Source organism: Caloenas nicobarica, chromosome 2, assembly GCF_036013445.1.
Source record: "Caloenas nicobarica isolate bCalNic1 chromosome 2, bCalNic1.hap1, whole genome shotgun sequence".
Classification (NCBI taxonomy): domain Eukaryota; kingdom Metazoa; phylum Chordata; class Aves; order Columbiformes; family Columbidae; genus Caloenas; species Caloenas nicobarica.
Window position 1 is genome coordinate 153463045 of NC_088246.1, and position 20143 is coordinate 153483187.

The 20143-nt window shown below is 42.4% G+C and overlaps 1 protein-coding gene across 1 annotated transcript; it reads left to right on the forward strand.

Moving 5' to 3' along the window:
- Nucleotides 1-1926: 1926 nt before the first annotated feature.
- On the forward strand, nucleotides 1927-19147 carry SQLE (squalene epoxidase). Its single transcript, XM_065629667.1, has 11 exons — nucleotides 1927-2214; nucleotides 4373-4625; nucleotides 4918-5098; nucleotides 7905-8001; nucleotides 12188-12301; nucleotides 14880-15051; nucleotides 15342-15437; nucleotides 16023-16165; nucleotides 17219-17315; nucleotides 17800-17887; nucleotides 18933-19147. Exons 1-11 carry the CDS (start codon nucleotides 1927-1929, stop codon nucleotides 19123-19125), a joined length of 1722 nt encoding a protein of 573 aa, XP_065485739.1. The 3' UTR covers nucleotides 19126-19147.
- The last annotated feature ends 996 nt before the right edge of the window (nucleotides 19148-20143 follow it).

A 20143-nucleotide genomic window follows, 5' to 3' on the forward strand; every position in this document is an offset into this window, starting at 1 on the left:
AAAGGGGGATCACAGGCGTGTGCACCTGAGGAGCTCATAAAAACAAGAATTATTTAGGCTTTTGTTGGTTTTGTCCAGCCATACAAATCATCCCGGGAGCAAATCCCCAAATTCCCCTTCCTGTTGGTAAGGCCAGGGCACAGCAGGCTCTTTATTTACGCCCACAACCCAAATTTCTCCCATGGGTTTTGCATCTCTGGGCCCATTTCGCACCTGAGCGGCTGCCGGCCCGCCCCTGCCCCTCTGCCTGTCCCGCAGCCTTTCCCTTGGAAAATGTTTTAGAATCTCAGAGCAACGAAGATGATGAAGGGAGTGGAGCATCTCCTGTATGAGGAAAGGCTGAGGAGCTGGGGCTCTTTAGCTTGGAGAAGAGGAGGCTGAGGGGTGACCTCAGTAATGTTTATAAATATGTAAAGGGTGAGTGTCAGGAGGATGGAGCCAGGCTCTTCTCAGTGACAACCAATGATAGGACGAGGGGCAATGGGTACAAACTGGAACACAGGAGGTTCCACTTAAATATGAGGAGAAACTTCTTCTCAGTGAGGGTGACAGACACTGGAACAGGCTGCCCAGGGAGGTTGTGGAGTCGCCTTCTCTGCAGACATTCAAAACTCGCCTGGACGCCTTCGTGTGTAACCTCATCTGGGTGTTCCTGCTCCGGCAGGGGGATTGGACTGGATGATCTTTTGAGGTCCCTTCCAATCCCTGACATTCTGTGATTCTGTGATCTCCTCAGGATACAGGCCGGTGCCGGCCCTCTGGCTGACCAGCGCAGCGACCGACGCTGCCGCCCCCTCGTTCTTTGAGCTGTTTGCCCTCAGCCTCCTGCCCCCCGCAGCCGGGCAGGCGCCGAACCCAGCACGGGAGACGGCGGTGCCTGGACAGCCGGGGCTGCCCGGGAGCTCCCGCCTGCGGCCCCGCGGGCACCCACGGGGAGGGGAGCGGGCGGGGCGGCGAGCGGCAGCCCCCCCCCCCCCCCCCCCATCCCGTCACCATGGCAACCCCAGCGCTCCCGCCCCGCCCTCCCCGTCGTCACATCGCCCTAGGAGCCCGGCGGGCGCAAGCCCCGCCTCCGCCCCGCTCGGATTGGTCGCCTGGCCATAGCGCCATCTCGGCATAGCACCGCCGATTGGCCAGATGCCGCTGAGGCACGAGGCGCGCGGTACCCAGAAGGAGGCGGGGGCGGTTGGTCATTAGCATAGCCCCGCCCCCGGCGCGTTGCCGCTCTCCCCCGCCCCCTGGCGCCCCGGGGTGCTCGCTGAGGCGCCGCGGGGTCGGGGCGCCGGGTCGGGGTTCAGCTGGCGGCCGGGTGGGAAACCGGGCCGGGGGGGAGGAGGAAGACGAGGCGGCAGCGCCGCATCCTCCCTCCGTGAAGAGGCCGCGGGGGGGCCCTGACTGGAGCAGGTGGAGCATCAGCCGCGCCCCCGGGCCGTGCGCCTGCCCCCGGCCGGTGCGTCACGGGCGCAGCGGCGTTTGACTCAGCGGGCGTGGCGGCTCGGGCTGCATCGCCGCCAGCGGAGCCGCATCCGTCCCGGCGGCCGAGGCGGGGGAGCCCCCGGCGGGACCCAGCTCCAGCTCCAGCTCCGCGGGCGTCGCGGGGGCGGCGGCGGCTCCTCGAGGGGCCGTGCGGAGCGCGGGGGTTTGTAAGAAGAAGTTTTTTATTGATTTTTTTTTTTTTTTTTGCGTTTCTGGAAGATCTCTCTGGGCTCCTGTGGCAGCCTGGCGAGGTGGGGCGTGTTCCTCCACAGGGTGTTGTGGAGCACCTTGCTTTTTCATTGAGATTTCCCTCCCTGCCGTTGCAAAGCAAGTCTTTGCACTCCTGTACGTATATTTTTCATACCTTGTGCTAAAGCCCGTTTTGGGCAGCATCAGTCAGCAGGAAAGCTTTGGAGGAAGCAACCAGGACCAGCGACCAGTCCCCTCACGATGTGGACCTTTCTGGGTATCGCCTCCTTCATCTACGTGTATAAAAAGTGCGGGGACCTCATGACTTACGCGAATAAGGAGGTGCTGCTCTCCGTGTTGGTGTTTTTCTCCCTTGGCTTGCTGCTGTCGTACAGGTACCGCTTCAGGGGGCCCAAGCAGCAGCAGCAGCAGAAGAAGACCCACCTGGGGGTGCTCTCTGATGTTCTCTCAGCTTTGCCACTTGTTGGCTTCTTCTGGGCAAAACCCACCCCAGGATCTCAACAAGTCGGACAACCCAAATCCAGAAAGGTAGGCTGAATTCAGGCGTGGCATGTGGGGTGCAATGTCTTCCTGCTGTTCCCTCTGGCCACTGAACCCCTGCCCTGGTGAGGGAAAGGAGCTAAGAAAGGGTTGGAGAGTTTGTCTTTAGATGCTGCATGTCTGATTTGCTGTATTTTGTGGTAGTTTTGGCTGACAAAAGAAACAGTGAAAGTTATTTAAGTGGCAGACCAGGAGTTTTGTAGAGTCAAATCAAATGTAAGTGTTCGGAGAAAGAATTGTAGTAAAGGTTTATTATACTAGCAGAAAAACATCTTAAATTGCCAGTGTGTTGTAGAGATGGAGGACTGGAGCTTCTCTCCTATGAGGAGCGGCTGAGAGAGCTGGGGCTGTTCAACCTGGAGAAGAGAAGGCTCCAAGGAGAACTCATCAGTGTATATAAATACCTGAAGAGATGGTGCATAGAGGATGGAACCAGGCTCTTTTCAGGGGTGCCCAGTGACAGGAGCAGAGGCAATGGGCACAGACTGAAACACAGCAGGTTCCCTTTGAACGTCAGGAAACAGTTTTTTTCCTGTGAAGGGTGACTGAGCACTGGCACAGGCTGCCCAGAGAGGTGGTGGAGCCTCTATCCTTGGAGATATTCAAACCCTGACTAGCCATGGTCCTGGGCAGCCTGCTCTAACTGACCCTGCTTGGGTGGAGCTTTGGACCAGGTGACCTCCAGAGGTCCCTTCTGACAGCGGCCATTCTGTAGTTCTGTGATCAGCTTCCTAATGCTTCTGTATAAAACACAGTTGTTTAGACAACTGCAGACAGAGTTCTTTGGAAATTGTTGCTAAACTATTGCTTGTACAATGGCTGCAGGATCTGAGCTCAGATCATCAGTCTGTTCCACTGAGCCCAGCGTGAGCCTTGCTGTGAGACAGTGGGGAGAGCTGTAGTTCGTGGCTGGAGCTTACCCGGCGTCCTGCCATCTGAGACTACCTGCTGGACATACATATTCAGTACATCTGTGGGTCAGCACTGTTTGGCTACTTTCCTGTGTGCTTCTGGGCATTTTTGACTGGGCACTGACCCCTTGCACAAAAGAACTTAAAACTATTTTTGGCTGCAAGTCAAAGGTTCTGCTTTTTTTTTTTTTTTCTGGTAAAGCCTGCCTTTACCTCAATTTATTGTATTATCTGAATTCACATAGTTTTGCACACCCTTGCTGCCTTGTAGATACAAACACAACACTATGCCACTAGAAATCCTTGTGTCAGTGTTGTTCTGGGCATTTGTTTCACAGATGCAATTGTATTTTTACCTATGTCAGCACTGTACTGTGAGGTGTTTGTGAAAGAGTGATTCGGACTCTGTTCTGGCAGCTGGAGAAATGACATGCAGGTTTGCACTGCAATTGCCCTTATAAGTTTTTTTTCACTTTCAAGTGCACGTGATTAAATGCTGTTGGGAAGGTACGATAACATAACTGGTCTGTGGGTACCAGTGTGTATGTTAACTGGTGTAATCTGATGGATGTCAATTCTTAACAGTTTTAAATGTAAGTGGGTGGTAATTTTGCCTGTACTTTTGACTTTTGGATGAGTTTTCATTTCAGGACCACCTCTTTATAACAGTTCCCTGGTAGTTACTTCTGCTGACACTTTTCCATGCTGAGTGTTACTGTATTTTGGTTATTACTGTTATTTTGATGGGTAGGCTCACTTACAATAAAATTAAAGAGAAATACGTTTTCCAATGAATCTGGTAACTTTTTCATGGCAAAGTGCTAAGGCCTCCGTGTAGTGGTGGCTCAGGGATATGAAGGCATTGGTGTGCTGTTACTTTATAGACCAAGAACATGGTACAGCCTCGGCTTTCTGCCTTTTGTAGGAACTTTACTCTCAGTCTGTCTGAGACTGCGATAGTGGTTTGTCTTTGATCAACAGAGCAGCTTTAAGCAAGTATCTTGATTTTGTTTGGAGGGGTGTTGTTTTTTCTTTTCCCTGCTTGTTGTGTTTTTGTTGCATTGTAGAGGACAACTAGTGTCATTTTGGACTAATCTAAACTGGAAGATGCCCTCCAACTACCCAATGTGCTCTCAGTCCCCTGGATCAAAGTAGAATTAGTCCAAAGTCAGCCCTCTGACAAGGTTATGGTACAGATACACTGGCACATTTAACTTTGGCTTTCTTCTTTAAAGGGTAAAAAAGAAGTAAACTTCTCAGATGTACATCTGACAGAGACTGCTCCAAATGCGACATTGTCACCACAATACGACCCAGAAATTATCATTGTGGGATCAGGTGTCCTTGGTTCTTCCTTGGCCACGGTGCTCTCAAGGGATGGAAGAAAGGTGACTGTGATAGAGAGAGATCTGAAAGAACCTGACAGAATAGTTGGAGAGTTGTTGCAACCTGGAGGTTTTAATGCCCTTAGAGACTTGGGTCTTGAAGGTGAGTGCATTTCAAAATGTAAATATACCTATAACATAGCAGTCACTACACTCAATTGTGTGTTTAGAAAAAAACATGCCTATGGTGAAAATGAAAAAATACATTATCTATGCTTAATATTTGAATTAAAATTGCTTCTGTATTTCCAGTTTGCCATTTTGAAAATATTCAGCCTTCAATATGTGTGTTTTGATTAAGAAGGTTGGACTCTATGTAAAGAAATGCTTTTCATACATAATTAAGCTTTCTTAAAGACTTTTTAAAAACTCATCTATTGCCTTATATTTTGCAGATACAGTAGAAGATATTGATTCACAAATGGTAAATGGTTACATAATTCATGACATAGAGAGCAACTCGGAGGTTGAAATTCCTTACCCGACATCTGAGGATGGCCGTGTGGCGAGTGGAAGATCTTTTCATCATGGCCGGTTCATCATGGGTCTCCGAAGGGCAGCGATGGCAGAGCCCAAGTGAGTCACCTTGTGAACGGCACCTCTGGGACCAGAGACTGAAAAGCACTGTTCCCAGCATACGTGAGATTCCTTAACCATTGCCTCTGTCCCAACAGAGAGGGCTGCAAGGAACAGGACTTGAAGTAACAGCTATAGTTACTCGCTCTGTTTTCTGTAGATATGTGCATGAGTTGCACATATATCATCTTACCCTTTGGGAGAAGATAATCTTCTTCTCCCAAGTAGCAAGTGATAGGACAAGAGGAAATGGCCTCAAGTTGCACCAGGGGAGGTTTAGATTGGATATTAGGAAAAAATTATTCCCGGAAGGGGTTGTCAGGCATCGGAACAGGCTGCCCAGGGAAGCGGTGGAGTCACCATCCCTGGAGGTGTTTAAAAGGCATTTAGATGAGGTTCTTAGGGACATGGTGTAGTGCTAGAGTTAGGTTATGGTTGGACTCGATAATCCTCTAGGTCTCTTCCAACTGAAATGATTCTATGAAAATATGGGAATATAGGCTTTAAATATTAGACAAGGTATTGGCCCATCCATGTGAGAAAACAGTTCAAGGTTACAGGGTCAGTTCTCTTCTACTGATTCTTGGGTTTGGCATTTTATCAGAAGAAGCAAGCTCTTTTCAGTGAGCAATGTGTAGAACTTCTTTGGTCAAGAAACGAGTGGCAAATCTGGTATAGTTTCTTAGAATCATAGAATGGTTTGGGTTGGAAGGGACTTCAAAGGTCATCCAATCCAGGCCTCCTGCAATGAGCAGGGACATATATTTCTTCCACTTATGTTATCTGTGATGACAGGAATCAAGCTTCTTTTACACTTGCATGTTGTTCTGCTTTTTCTGATAACAAGAAGTCAAGCAAAGTAACTAGAAAGAAGCACTAAATGGAAATAGCTCTTTCCAGTTATTCACTTCTGGTTTTTAGAATCTTGATGACACCTTCTCTTCCTCATTAAATAAGAATGAGTGTTTCCTCTTTAACTGATTTTTTTTTTCTTTTATAGAAGAGGTGAGAAGGAAATTTTTATTGAAACAATAGATTCTAGGTGCTGCTTTCTGTGGAGTGTTTTTTTTGTTTTGTCTTTTTTTCCCCTAAATAATGCCTGCAAGGGAAACATGGCATTATAATATTTTTACCTTACATGTCTTTATTCTGAGCTGGAAAATTGCTTTCTCCTAATTACTAAAAGTAGCACTAAAAGACAGCGGCTCTGTAGTACAGTTAAAATTAATGACAACCACGTTTACTAGCTAAAAAGCTAAAGCCACCTTGTTGAGGCTTCGAGTTAGTGAAGTCTGGGCACCTGTTTGCTCAGCTTATGGGAAAAACGCCAGCAGCTGTACACAATCTTTGAAGCAGAAACTTACATAAGTTAATGTTTGTGACTTAGATTTAATTCTTTCCCCCTTTTTTACACTGTCTTTAATGTTTATTTTCTGTATGCTTGGTTTCCCTTATAATTGCAGTGTAGAAAACTACATATTAAATTAAAGTGCAGGAGAGATCAAGAACTCTAAATGGTGCCATGAGGCTTTGTTTTTCATCTCAAAGCTTGTTAAAATATAGGAGAAAATTATTACTGATTAATTTATCCTCTTTAGAAGTACTAGGCAATATGAATTTATTTCAGATGAGTAAAACTAATTTTGCAGAGTAAGGAAGTGGGGCATCATTAGTTAACTATTTTTTTAGCGGGTGAGAACCAGAAAATAAGTGAGCACTTATTTAAATAACTGAAATGACAACTATAAAAGAAATTTAAAGCTGATAGGATCTGCAGAACTCTGATTCACCTGCTGGTAACCTGATATGTTGGTGCACTCCCTTCCTGTTGAAGTTTCTGCTACTGTGCATATGTGTAACCGTTTTGATACTGCTCTGAAATCTCTGTGCTGGCTGACACATAGAAAAGACATTAATTCAATTGCTTGTATTCTTTCTGCGAGCCTAAAATATCAAGCTGTTGTATTCTTCTGTGGATCTTTAGCTCATTTTTCCAAGTTGTGAAATTCCATCTGGATATGAAAATATTTGTGAGGGAGAGAGAGTGTCCATTTCGAGCTCCTAAGTCTGAACTGCTGGGGTCAGGTCTAACAGCTCAGACCTAACAAGGAATATAAGTTTACAGAGATACGATTTGTGAACCCCAAATAGCTCTGGCTGGGAGGTAGAAGTAAGAGATGCTCCATTCAAACTCTGAACATAAACATTAGCAGAACTTTGAAAGCATAAATAGCAGAAAAAACCCCAAGCATATCCTGAATTCCTGAGGTGAAAAGCTAGGTGTCTCTGTCCTGAACAGGTTAGATTATTTTGGACTACTCTGAGAATTAAGTACTTCACTTTTACCCACTGTACATGCTAAGTGTTGAAGTGCTACTTCAGATCTTGCTCCTGAGTTCTGCTTGGAGTTATGTCTCACGCTGTCAGCATTTCCCACTGTTGAGCAGAGATGACTCAGTCAGCTGCTGATTTCTGACCATTATTAGGTGTCAAACTCCTCTCTGCACCTCTCACATGGCCATGGAGCACCCGAAGCACAATGGGGGATTCTCCTAAGTGGTAGGGTGTTTTAAGACAAGCGATACAGTTTTAGAATATTCTCAAGTATCAAACCAGATGGTAACTGAAATTAAAGACAAGTACTTTTCGATGTTCAATGTGGCTTCTGAAGGTGTCTGTAAAATTTAAACGCTTTGTGTTGGCAAAGACAGGATTAGTGAAAATCTGGTTCTCCTTCTGTGTCTAGAGCCTTGAAATATTTGCATCATTAATCCTCTTTCATTCTGTTCTAACCTCTCTCTTTCAGTGCAAAATTCATTGAGGGGACTGTGTTACAATTGCTTGAGGAAGACGACTGCGTTGTGGGTGTTCAGTACAAGGACAAAGAAACTGGAGATACTAAGGTGAGACAAGTTTCTGTTACGATCTTTGTTAAACTATTGAGAGAATAGAGGTTTATATATTTATATAAATAAATGTAAACATATATATGTATAATTTTTAAAACTCTACTGGTACAGAAATAATGCAGTTACCAAGAAAGCAAAAGCTTTAATAAAAGATTACTTTCTGGTGGATACAGTCCTGGAAAATGGGAATTCTTGTTATAACTTCTTGTGCAGCTTCTGCTTTCAGTGTCTCTGGAGAATTCAGTTCATTATTTGCTTCCATATTCATATGTCTGCAGTTTAAAATCTCTTGAGAGTTACTCATCGAAAACCAAATATATTAAGATTCCTGCTTGGCCTGTGTATGATGGTCTACATGTCCACATACACTTCCACCATCGACTGAGGTGTCTGAAAATGAGAAGATAGATGCCTACTCATAGAGAGAGATCTGTCCAGTCATTTCTTGGACCACAGAAAGAGAGATCTGGCCTATTGTAATTGCTGCACTGATTTGATTAATGTTCTTTGCCTCAGCTAAGGCTAAATGCTATGAAGCTATGTGAACTTATAAGAAAGTTTAGAAAAGACCAGCTGAGGTAGAATGTATGTGCTGAAATTTTGGACATACTGCCTATTCTCTAGAAAAGCCAAATTTGTAATCTTCTTTGTTGGCTTTAAAATTCCTTTGCTGTCTAAAGTTATGTAGCCAGTGTGTTCAGGGGTGCTCTGATTAGGGCAACAGGAATCTCCTACCTGTGCTCTGCTGCCTTCTGTGCAAGGTTGAGAAAGTTCCTGAGTAGCTGGAAGATCCTACTCTGAGCATTACTAAAAATATCTCTCATCTTTAGGTCATTGAGAAATGGAAATGGTGGTATAAAACCATATGTAAAAGACCCTTTTAAAAGTACTTGCCCCAGATGTAGGAGAGCTGGTTTTAGACCCTCCTCAGGCTAAGGGCATTCCAGCCCCCTGGAGGGCAGAGTGCTGGAATCACAGAATCACAGAATGTTAGGAAGTGGAAGGGACCTCAAAAGATCATCCAGTCCAATCCCCCCACCGGAGCAGGAACACCCAGATGAGGTTACACGGGAAGGTGTCCAGGTGGGTTTTGAATGTCTCCAGAGAAGGAGACTCCACAACCTCCCTGGGCAGCCTGTTCCAGTGTCTGTCACCCTCACCGTGAAGAAGTTTCTTCTCAAATTTAAATGAAACCTCCTGTGTTGCAGTTTATACCCATTGCCCCTTGTCTTATCGTTGGCTGTCACCGAGAAGAGCCTGGCTCCATCCTCGTGACACTCACCCTTTATATATTTATAAACATTAATGAAGTCACCCCTCAGTCTCCTCCAAGCTAAAGAGCCCCAACTCCCTCAGCCTTTCCTCATAAGGGAGATGCTCCACTCCATCATCTTCGTTGCCCTGCGCTGGACTCTCTCCAGCAGTTCCCTGTCCTTCCTGAACTGAGGGGCCCAGAACTGGACACAATATTCCAGATGAGGTCTCACCAGGGCAGAGTAGAGGGGAAGGAGAACCTCTCTCCACCTACTAACCACCCCCCTTCTAATACACCCCAGGATGCCACTGGCCTTCCTGGCCACAAGGGCACAGTGCTGGCTCATGGTCATCCTGCTGTCCACCAGGACCCCCAGGTCCCTTTCCCCTACACTGCTCTCTAACAGGTTGTTCCCCAACTTGTACTGGAACCTGGGGTCGTTCCTGTCCAGATGTAAGACTCTGTACTTGCCCTTGTTCTATTTCATTAAATTTTTCCCCACCCAACTCTCCAGCCTGCCCAGGTCTCGCTGGATGGCAGCACAGCCTTCTGGCGTGTCAGCCACTCCTCCCAGCTTGGTGTCATCGGCAAACTTGCTGATAGGGCACTCTATTCCCTCATCCAGGTCATTGATGAATATATTGAATAATATTGGCCCCAGTACTGACCCTTGAGGCACTCCACTAGATACAGCCCTCCAACTAGACTCTGTTCCATTGACCATGGAACTAGGACACTGTAAGAGAACTGGGTGGAAATAACATCCTCGGCCCCTCTTGAGGCAGCTGGAGGAAGGAGGGAGTTCCAGGTCCTGTTCCTGGGTCTATCTTTGTCATCTAAATTGAATAAAACAACATCAGGAAATCTACTCTATTAGAATAAGCCATCGAATCACATGTGGGTACTGGAAAGATGGGGTGTTTTGCGAGGAGAGGCTTTGGGGGAGAAGTAGTGTTTGGGGTTTTTTCCCCAGATCCAGTTGGTTTAATCATTCAGCAATATAGAAGGGGGTGTTTTTGGTTTTGGGAGCGGTAGTGCATATTTTGCTTAGAGTTTTATTTTTAAGCTTTAGACATTACAACACCACCACCATCCATAAATGTTAAGTATGACTTTATTTGACCAGCAGTAATGTGAGCAGTGTTTTAACCGACATCTTTCCTGACAGCATGGATTTTGTTCTTAAGGCTTTGAGTTTCCTATCTGTGTAATGGGGATTAGCAAATTCCTGTTTTGCTTTGAATGCTGAAGTCCCGTGTCTGGAAAGAGCTGTGTTATTTGCTGGCCGAGATTTCCTTTGATTGTAGAAATCTAGTGTAAGAAGTTTCTGCTAAACATTTCTTCTTTGTTTCCCTACCTGTGACTTTTTACAGCTGGGCAATGCACTAGGAAAAACAAAACACAACAACAAATATGAAAAACACAGCCTGTTTGCATTCCTTAGACTCCTTTAATAAGGAAAGGAGGCTGATCCATGTTGTCTGTGTTTTTTCTGTGCTCTCTTTCCCCATTTTTCACCACATTACGTTTGAGATTTTTATTCTTTTAAATGAGGTTGAAGTTAACCAGTATCCTAAAAGTGGGGTTATAACATTTATCAAAATCAGACGACTGAATAGAGGAAAAATCTTAATACGTCGACTGGAAAAAATATAGCATCAATTAGATACCAGGGAACCCCTATGGGCAGGTGACCTTGCTCTAACTGCAGGAATTATTAGAGCTTGCTATCATCTGAGACAAGATTCCATAGGAAAGGGGTTTCATTGGCTTTACTGTCTCTTGCACTGTTTCTGAGCTCAGTTCCATAGGCTCAGAGGCCAGAAATGTATACTGTTTTACTCAGCTGTACACTCACTTGATTTTGTCTGACTTCGCTTCGGTGTAAGGACCACGTGTCACAAGTCACTTGGTTCTATTCCTGTGCAGGAGGGAACCCATTCTGAGCAGGGATGTACCATTCACATACTGGTTCTCCAGATTGTTCCGTCCAATAGTAAAATACTTCCCAGGAGTACTAATAAAACTCAGCATGCTTTTTGCCATTACTTACATCCTGAAATCTTAAAAGGTCTGCTCATGCCAAATCTATGAGATTATTGAAGGCCAAGGTCTAATGCTCAGGATAAATCTATAGTCATTTGCAGTTAAATCACTGAATACACTGACAATGAGAAAGCTGTGGGTAGAAGGAACTATCTACCTCTAAATGCTTTCTGGTATGATAATGTTACGTTACCTTAACAATAAAATGCTTTAAAATAGATTTTAATGATCGGAATAATTTGCTCATGTTTGAGAACAATGTGTGTGACAAACACGAGGGGTTTGTGTGTACACTCAGGCTGAACCTTATCACTTTACTCAGATTTTATTTTGTTTTGCCTACACACACAATTTGTGCTTGTAGTTCCTAAGTATACTAGGAACGGCTCAGAGTTCACTGCTTGGTCTTTAAAATGTTGGTGTGCTTACTGCATTCCAGTTTGGTATACTTTGGTTTATTTCTGTTTAGTTGCTCATGCTTGGTTCTTTTAGTTAAAATTTGTTTATTTTTTTTCCTCCTGAAGAGCATTATATGCTGAGGGGAATGATTGCTTTCTTGTCTTTGTTTTATCCAGGTTCCTACACAGCCACCATAACCATGTTATCTGAATGCATGTCTGAAAGAGCTGGAGCATATTGTTAGGCTAATTCTTAGAGGAAATAGAGTTAAATATCAGGATAAGGAAAGCAAAATATACTTTATTTCTTAATACATGTATTATAAATTGGGTCTGTGATCCTCTTATGCTTATTGTTTTGTAGAATATCTAACATGCAATTGAAAATGAGGGCTTGGGAGTTGTTTCACTGTTCTGAAATAAAATTGAAAAAGTAATTTTTTTTCCTTTTCTCTTTTTTCTTCTTCCTTCCATGCTGCAGGAACTTCATGCACCACTTACTGTTGTAGCTGATGGACTTTTCTCCAAGTTCAGAAAAAACTTGGTCTCTAACAAAGTTACTGTTTCATCCCATTTTGTTGGTTGTATATTGAAGGTAACTTCTATATGTAATACCGTATAAGCCAGTGTGCTACCACTTCTTAATGTGGGTCTGAATTTCACCGACTATGTTGAAGTTCATTACCTTTGTGCATATGCTTTGGTATGTTGGCTGTTTGTGGTCTACACTGACAAATGAGAAGAAAAGTGCTTCCCCGAGTCTGATGTCTCAGAGAGGCCTTGCAGCATCTAAATATTCTTGGAAATATCACTGCAAGGTGATACCAAACCCTACTGTATTTAGTATGTGAGGATTGCAAATTGCTTTTGTCTTAAAAAGACATCAAGTACCTGTGCTGGGGTGGGAACACCAGATAACAATCAATGTTTTTAAAGCATTCATTAAACTGTTGTTATCAACGGAATCACTCTGCAGTTATTAATGGAAGATAAGTATTCACAGACATGGTGAGTTATTCACTCATGTTCTTCACTGTTACGTTCATGGCTGCTTGGCTGGGGCAATCCTTGGGAAGCCAGCCCTGACCATGCACTCAGGAGAAACAGGTTGTAGTGGTATTCCGGGGACTTCTAGTTGGTGTTTGGAGAGTGTCCCAGGAGTTTGTGTAACCCTGCACACATGATGACATGTCCTCTGTCTCATACAGCAGCCACCACCCTCTTGGTGGTGTCACACAAGCTGCTGTTGGTGCTGATGTGGGTTGGTGAACTTGTACCCATTCCGCAGACTCTTGGTGTCCTACTTATTGGCTCTTCTGGATTCCACAGGATTGCTGGTCTCCAGGGCTTATCTCTCCTTGGGAAACCTTCTCATCCTATCTTCTCAATATGTGTTTTTTCTCTCTTTGTTTACTGTTTGATAGGGCTTTGTTTTGGTTTCCATCCAAATGTATAGGTACTTATAGAACCCGTTCATATGAACTCATACAGAGGGGTTTTTGTAGCAGAACTTTGTAAAGTGAAAGAGAAATGTTCAGAATTCTGTGGAAGGAGATTTATGCAGGAAAGACATCAAATATTGTTAGTAGAGGCGCAGAATAGAGAATATGCCTGTGTAAAAGACTCAAGCATTCATCTTTTTTTTAAAGCAACTATTGACATTTTATTCCAAGGAGTGTCTTGAATTCTAACATTAGATGTATTCTAACAGAATCAATTAGAACTATGCTTTTAAATATTTATCCAACTGTTCTATCAGTTTCTGTGTCCCTTTGAGGAGTGCTTGGAAATTTTAGCCTACATTTGTAACTCTTATTATAAATTATTGATGCATAGTCCATCCCAGTTCTAGTATAGCTCAACTTGTTATGTCAGATTTAGCATATTTGCTACAATTGAAGATCAGATTTTTAACTCTTAAAACACTTAAGTAACTGTGAGGCAGATGTAAAATACCTTTTGTTAAAAGTTAGATTTCTGATTTTAAGAAGAGAGTACAGTGTTAATCTATGCACATAGTTGAACAAAGGAGGGTAAAAAAAATTGATTAGGATTCAACATAGCTAGGTTAAACTGAGCACTGGACTCACTAGACCAATTCATAGAAAATAATTTTGGTTTTTTAGGAAAAAAAAAGTTTCAGCATCTCCTATAAAGTGCTATATATGCACTATTAGTGCTATATTTTATATAGCACTGATCTCTGGATTAGAAGTAGACACTGTTGTAAAGCTGGAACCCAATTTGCAAAATTGTTTCCCTGGGTATAGGTGCTTTGACTCATTTGTGTGAAGGTATCGACAGCTAAGATGGTGACGCTCGTTTTTTCACAATACTTAACAGCGCTTGTTCAGGGAGTGAAAATCTTGAGGTTTAGATTGTTCTGGCAGCTGTGGGTCAAACCAGCTGTGTTTTATAATCCAGAGGAATACCCAAACTGTGCTCCTGCCTGAAGGGTGGGTACCTGGCAACCAGGTACATGCGTACCGTCAGGACTCATAAACGTTAAGAAAGTAAGTGGGAATTGGTAGCTGGGTGGCTGGAGAACCCAGGTAGGAATTGTGGCTGGTTCTTACCCTCTATGGCTTCTGCAATAACCATGGATTAACAGCAGAAATAGTTAAGGGAGGAGGGACCAAAACTACAGAACTTTCACTGGAATGGGAACAGTGATTTGGAAGAACTTTCTGGGTCCCCAACCCACTTACCACTGCCCTACTTTTGGAAACCTGTTCAAGACCTAGTCAGGGGGACCCTACAATTCTTCCTCAATTGGAGTCTCCGTGTAGTTTGTGTACAGACTAGTGTGTCTTTTTCCCTTCTACCGCTTTATTTGTGAAAACAAAATGATCTTACCGAAAACTACTACATCGATTACATTACAGGTTTTCAGTGCTATGTATTAAATATTAGTAAGGTATTCAAATGAAACGTATAATTTAATGTATATTCTAGTAAATATTAAAATGTATTGCCAAAAGAATTATAACTTTGTTGAAGTTCAGAATCTTCTTTTTGAAAACACTTCTTTTGTTCATTTAAGGAGAAAAATAACACAAACAATATGATATGGGATATTGTTTCAAAGTATTTCAGAAAACAGTTTTGTATATCTGAAGTTTAACATCCTTTCGTTAATCACTCTCAATCTTCCCCTTTTTTTTCATTTTAAGGATGCACCACAGTTTAAAGCTAATTATGCTGAACTTGTTTTAGCTAAAACTAGTCCAGTGCTAATCTATAAGATTTCTGCAACTGAGACTCGAGTCCTTGTGGATATTCGAGGAGAAATGCCAAAAAATTTAAAAGAATACATGATTGAGAACATTCATCCACAACTACCTGGTAAGTCCAGAAAGATTTCCATCCGTAATTGTCACAATTAAATGTGCCAAAAAAGGCACATTTCATTGAATCCATTGAACTGTGTGGGCTTTTTCCACATGTGCAGTTACTATTTCAGTGACTATTTCACCCTTCTTCGATTCCACATCAAATAGCAATTTGTTCAGATCACATGTGTAAGGTTAGCAATTCACAAAGCTTGTATCTCTAAAAAGCAGTTACAATGGGTTGTGTGCAAGTTATTTTAGAGTCTATCTAAGTAGTGTAACTAAAATATTTGGTTATTGCAGATCACTTAAAGGAACCATTCTTAATAGCAGTTCAAAATGATCGTTTAAGGACTATGCCAGCCAGCTTCTTGCCTCCTTCAGCTGTTAACAAAAAAGGTGTGTATTATGAAATAAAAGGAGGGGAAAAGGCATAAAAAACTTCTTCTGGGACTTAAGGCTTTGCTGTCATAGATGTATGTTTGTTGTTCGACACTACTGTCTCATAATTCTTCTATGAAAAATGTTTTTGAAAATGTGTACCTTGGGCATAGTTTAACTGGAATGTTGATACTGACACCAGACTTCATATCAGTGCCTGCTTTACTTTTAAGTTTAAATCACTCAGTTGCTCAAGCTCATACAAATGTGGTCTTTTTAAAGAAAACTTTATGTAAAAAGGAAAGAAATTACCTTGAAAAATGTGTGTGTTTTTGTTCTTTGACACACACACACATGCATACCTATAGGAAAAAAATATTTCGACCTTGGTCATCTTAAAGCCTTTTAAAGCCTGTTAATTTCCAGACATACTTTTTTTTCCCTTTGTTTTTTTCTCTTCTAACTTCTAGCTATTATTCCTCTATTTTCTGGTGGGAATGGCTTCTTAGTAAGTTTGATTAAAAAAAAAAAAATAGAGGGTTTGAGTTCTAAGATTACATAGTAGATTGTGCAGTATCCCATTAATTTTTCTCTCCTCTATAGGTGTTCTTCTTTTAGGAGATGCATATAACATAAGGCACCCTCTAACCGGTGGAGGAATGAGTGTTGCTTTAAATGATGTTAAAATATGGAGAAGTTTGCTCCAGGATATTCCAGATCTTTATGAAGATTCTGATGTTCTTAAGGTGAAGCTTTATTTTGGGCTTATTTTAGGCAGCTTTTGCTGCAATTTAATGACACGCTTTTAAATTTAATGCAACTCAGGGCCATGTAAGTTATTAGTCAGGCACAGCAGTTTTCAAAGCGGAGCTGCAATGTGTGAGTGCTGTGGCTGTGTCACAAAAGGCAGATTCAAAACTGTGCTTACTGACCTGTCGTGTTTTGTCTAGTCAGCATGCTTTGCTAGTACAACCTGATATTCCCATATTAATTGTGTATTTGTAATGTAGACTCATCTTAAATAGGGTGGGTTTGGGCCATTACACTGGTGTGACTGGTAGTTAGAGAATAATGAGCATGTGTACTGAGTTTTTCAAGACGCATCTCAATGTTCCACCGGGCTTTTTGCATTAATGTCAGAGCAGTAAGTTAGAAGACATGCTTCTTTCCCAGGAATCAGCACTATCAGTGTTGATGCTGGGTTTATTTTTTCAGTGAGATTTAGACCCAGAATTCTGGTGAGTAGATAATAAGAGATCTTATTTATTTGTTTACTGCTCTTAATCAGGTTAGGCATATTGTTTTGGCTAAATTACAACTAGAATAATTATAGACTACAAGTAAATTATTCAAAAAGTGTATTTGAAAATGGCAAAGCACTTAGAGGGACCCTGAATGTCAGGACAACACAGGACTTACCTGACCAAATGCAGATACTTAATCTCAGCTGGTCACCTCAGGCTTTCAGTTATTTCCTACTTATTCTCAGTCAACAGAGAGAACTAGGTGAGTGTTATCCTTCAAGTTTCTGACCTACATCAGCCACCTATTAAAGGATAAGATGAGGCACACCCTGGAAAAACCTTTTTTTAAAAAAAATTCTATATTTAGTGTAAGAGGAGCCTTGATAACTGGTTTGACAAGTCTCCAAAGTTCCTTAATGACATAACTTGGAACCAATCTAGTGTGTCGCTAAATCCACTCTACATTTGCACGAGTATGACTCTCACCACCTCTTTGGGAATCTTTTGAATGCTCTTCTGTATTTACTGACAGAATTTTTTCTTCCCCTTTTTCAGGCCAAAAGAACATTTTACTGGTCAAGAAAAAAATCTCATTCTTTTGTAGTGAATGTTCTTGCCCAGGCTCTTTATGAACTCTTTGCTGCCACAGATGGTAAATATATTTTAAAGATAACTTCTGATTAATTACAACTTGCTAAAAAAATATGCCTGGGGAGGGGATGTGTATGAGCATATGTCCATGTGTTTGTATATATGTATATTGATATAAATTAAAAATACGTCAAAGGATTTAATGAGTTAGCTTGTGTTCTCTGCCTAGTTGTTTAGTTCTAGTGTTATGTAAACTGAGTTTATCAATGTGAAGGCAAGTCTGGAGTTAGTATTAAAAAAAAAAAAAACAAAGAAAAACCCCACAAACAGAAAAAAGAACCCAGAAAACACTTGTTCTTGTGTCAGTTAATATTCAAGAATACGTAGATATTCTATAAGGCTGTCCTTTACTTAAATAAAACTAGCTCAAAATCCAGCTGAATTTAACAGAACAAGAGCTACCAAAGTACCCAAGTTGAGTATGTTGAAAATGTTTTTGGTATGTGTTGATGATATTTGTTGAGTCATTTTAATTCGCTTTGTAGATTCCTTGCATCAGCTAAAGAAAGCCTGTTTCCATTACTTCAGACTTGGTGGAGAGTGTGTCTCGGGTCCCGTTGGATTGCTGTCTGTGTAAGTTTGGGTGCTGGTAACAGTTACTGTGACCGGGTCGAGCACTGTGAGCCCCTGTGAGGATCTTTGCTCTTAATCAGTCAGCTCTGCACAGGGAGAATCATGGAATCATTTAGGTTGGAAAGGACCTTTAAGATCAAGTCCAACTGTTAACGTAACACTGCCAAGTCCATCAGTAAAGCATGTCCCTAAGTGCCACATCTACATGTCCTTTAAATACCTCCAGGGATAGTAAAATACTTTCGAGGGTGGTGAAACACTGGCCCAGGTTGCCCAGAGGGGTGGTGGATGCCCCATCCCTGGAGACATTCAAGGCCAGGCTGGACGGGGCTCTGAGCAACCTGATCTGGGTGAAGATGTCCCTGCTCATGGCAGGGGGTTGGACTAGATGAGCTTTGAAGGTTCCTTCCAACCCAAACTGTTCTATGATTCTATGATGGTGACTCCACCACTTCCCTGGGCAGCCTGTTCCAATGCCTGACAACCCTTTCAGGGAAGAAATTTTTCCTAGTATCCAATCTGAACCTCCCCTGGCACAACCTGAGGCCATTTCCTCTCATCCTATCACTTGTTACCCGGCAGAAGAGACCAACCCCCTCCACGCTACACCCTCCTTTCAGGCAGTTGCAGACAGCGATCAGGTCTCCCCTCAGCCTCCTTTTCTCCAGGCTGAACAGCCCCAGTTCCCTCAGCTGCTCCTCATCAGACTTGTGCTCCAGACCCCTCACCAGCTTCATTGCCCTTCTCTGAACTCTCTCCAGCACCTCAATGTCTTTCTTGTCATGAGGGGCCCAAAACTGAACACAGGATTTGAGGTGCAGCCTCCACAGTGCTGAGTACAGGGGGACGATCACTGCCCTGGTCCTGCTGGCCACACTATTCCTGATACAAGCCAGGATGTTGTCGCCCTTCTTGGCCACCTGGGCACACTGCTGGCTCGTGTTCATGTAATCTTCAATGGAGATGTCTATTTGTAAAATGAAAATCTGTCATTGCTTTCTGATTCTATTTATTTACATGACATATCTATTTATTTTTAACACAGGTTATCTCCTAAACCAATGGTACTGATTGGCCACTTCTTCGCTGTGGCATTGTACGCTGTTTATTTTTGCTTTAAGTCGGAGTCCTGGATCACCACACCTCGAGCATTTTTCAGTAGTGGAGCTGTTCTTTACCGAAGTTGCTCTGTAATATTTCCACTTATTTACTCTGAAATGAAGTATTTAGTCTATTAAAATCCAGGAGGAAATGACTGAAGGAAGAAAACATTGAAGTCAAGATGCCTTCAAAATCTTTGGACATGTACTATTTAATATTGTATTATGTTTTCTTCTCTTCAAAATCCAGTTTCCTTGATAAGGATTTGACTTATTTTGGTTTTGTGGTCATATACATATATATTATATGTAAATACTCTTTGCAATGAAAATTCAAAATGAGTTAGCTGTTTACAAGGACTATAATTAAGTGTTGACATGTGGTAGATAATTGCCAGTTTTGTCAGAATTTCATTCCTTGCTTTATCCATTGCTGAGTGCGCCACTAATATGAATAAACTGAAAAGTGAAACTGTAAACCCTATGCTGCTATTATCCTTCATGCTTTTTTCTATTCAGCAGTTCCATAGACTGTTGGTTTATTACTGTGAGATATTGTAACATTCTTGATTTGGGTTATTTCATTAGGATTTGCCTCTGTTCTTTTTCAGTTGCGGCTAAGATTCTAGTCTACTGACATTTAAAAGGACACTGTAAAGGATTTCAGATTTTGGAGTGTCACCATATCTTTAACTTGAGGCACTGTTGCAGGTGCTATGTTGCTCTTCTGAAATGATTATTTACACCAGAATTAATTTAAATGGGTAATAATCAGACCATAGATACGTTGGCTACTGCACTGCACTCAGGTACTGAAAGCACATGTTTTTCTCCCTATGTCTCTGCCTTTTAAAACCTTAGGGGTTTGTTTTGGTTTACTTCGTGTGTGTGCAGTTGAAGTTTAACACTGCCACAAACTGAAGCACAGTAACAAACCACAGCTGCTGAAACAAATTCAGTCCAGGCTGTTTCTAGTAGACAGTAATCTTTAATGCTACTTCTTAAAATTCATGACAAGAACCACAGAAGTGTCCTTTTAATACTTGTGGTATGTCTTTTTCCTGTAGAAATTACTGCATGCTACTAAAGAGGTCATGCCTTGTACCGTTGGTCACTGTTCCTTTCAGTGTCATCTTTATCAGTGTGCTTTCCTTTG

Excerpts from the sequence above, each read along its gene's own strand:
- SQLE (XM_065629667.1), top strand. The coding sequence starts at position 1,927 with ATGTGGACCTTTCTGGGTATCGCCTCCTTCATCTACGTGTATAAAAAG. Across the intron at positions 2,215-4,372 it reads GACAACCCAAATCCAGAAAG|GGTAAAAAAGAAGTAAACTT; the intron begins GTAGGCTGAATT and ends TCTTCTTTAAAG. Across the intron at positions 4,626-4,917 it reads TAGAGACTTGGGTCTTGAAG|ATACAGTAGAAGATATTGAT; the intron begins GTGAGTGCATTT and ends TATATTTTGCAG.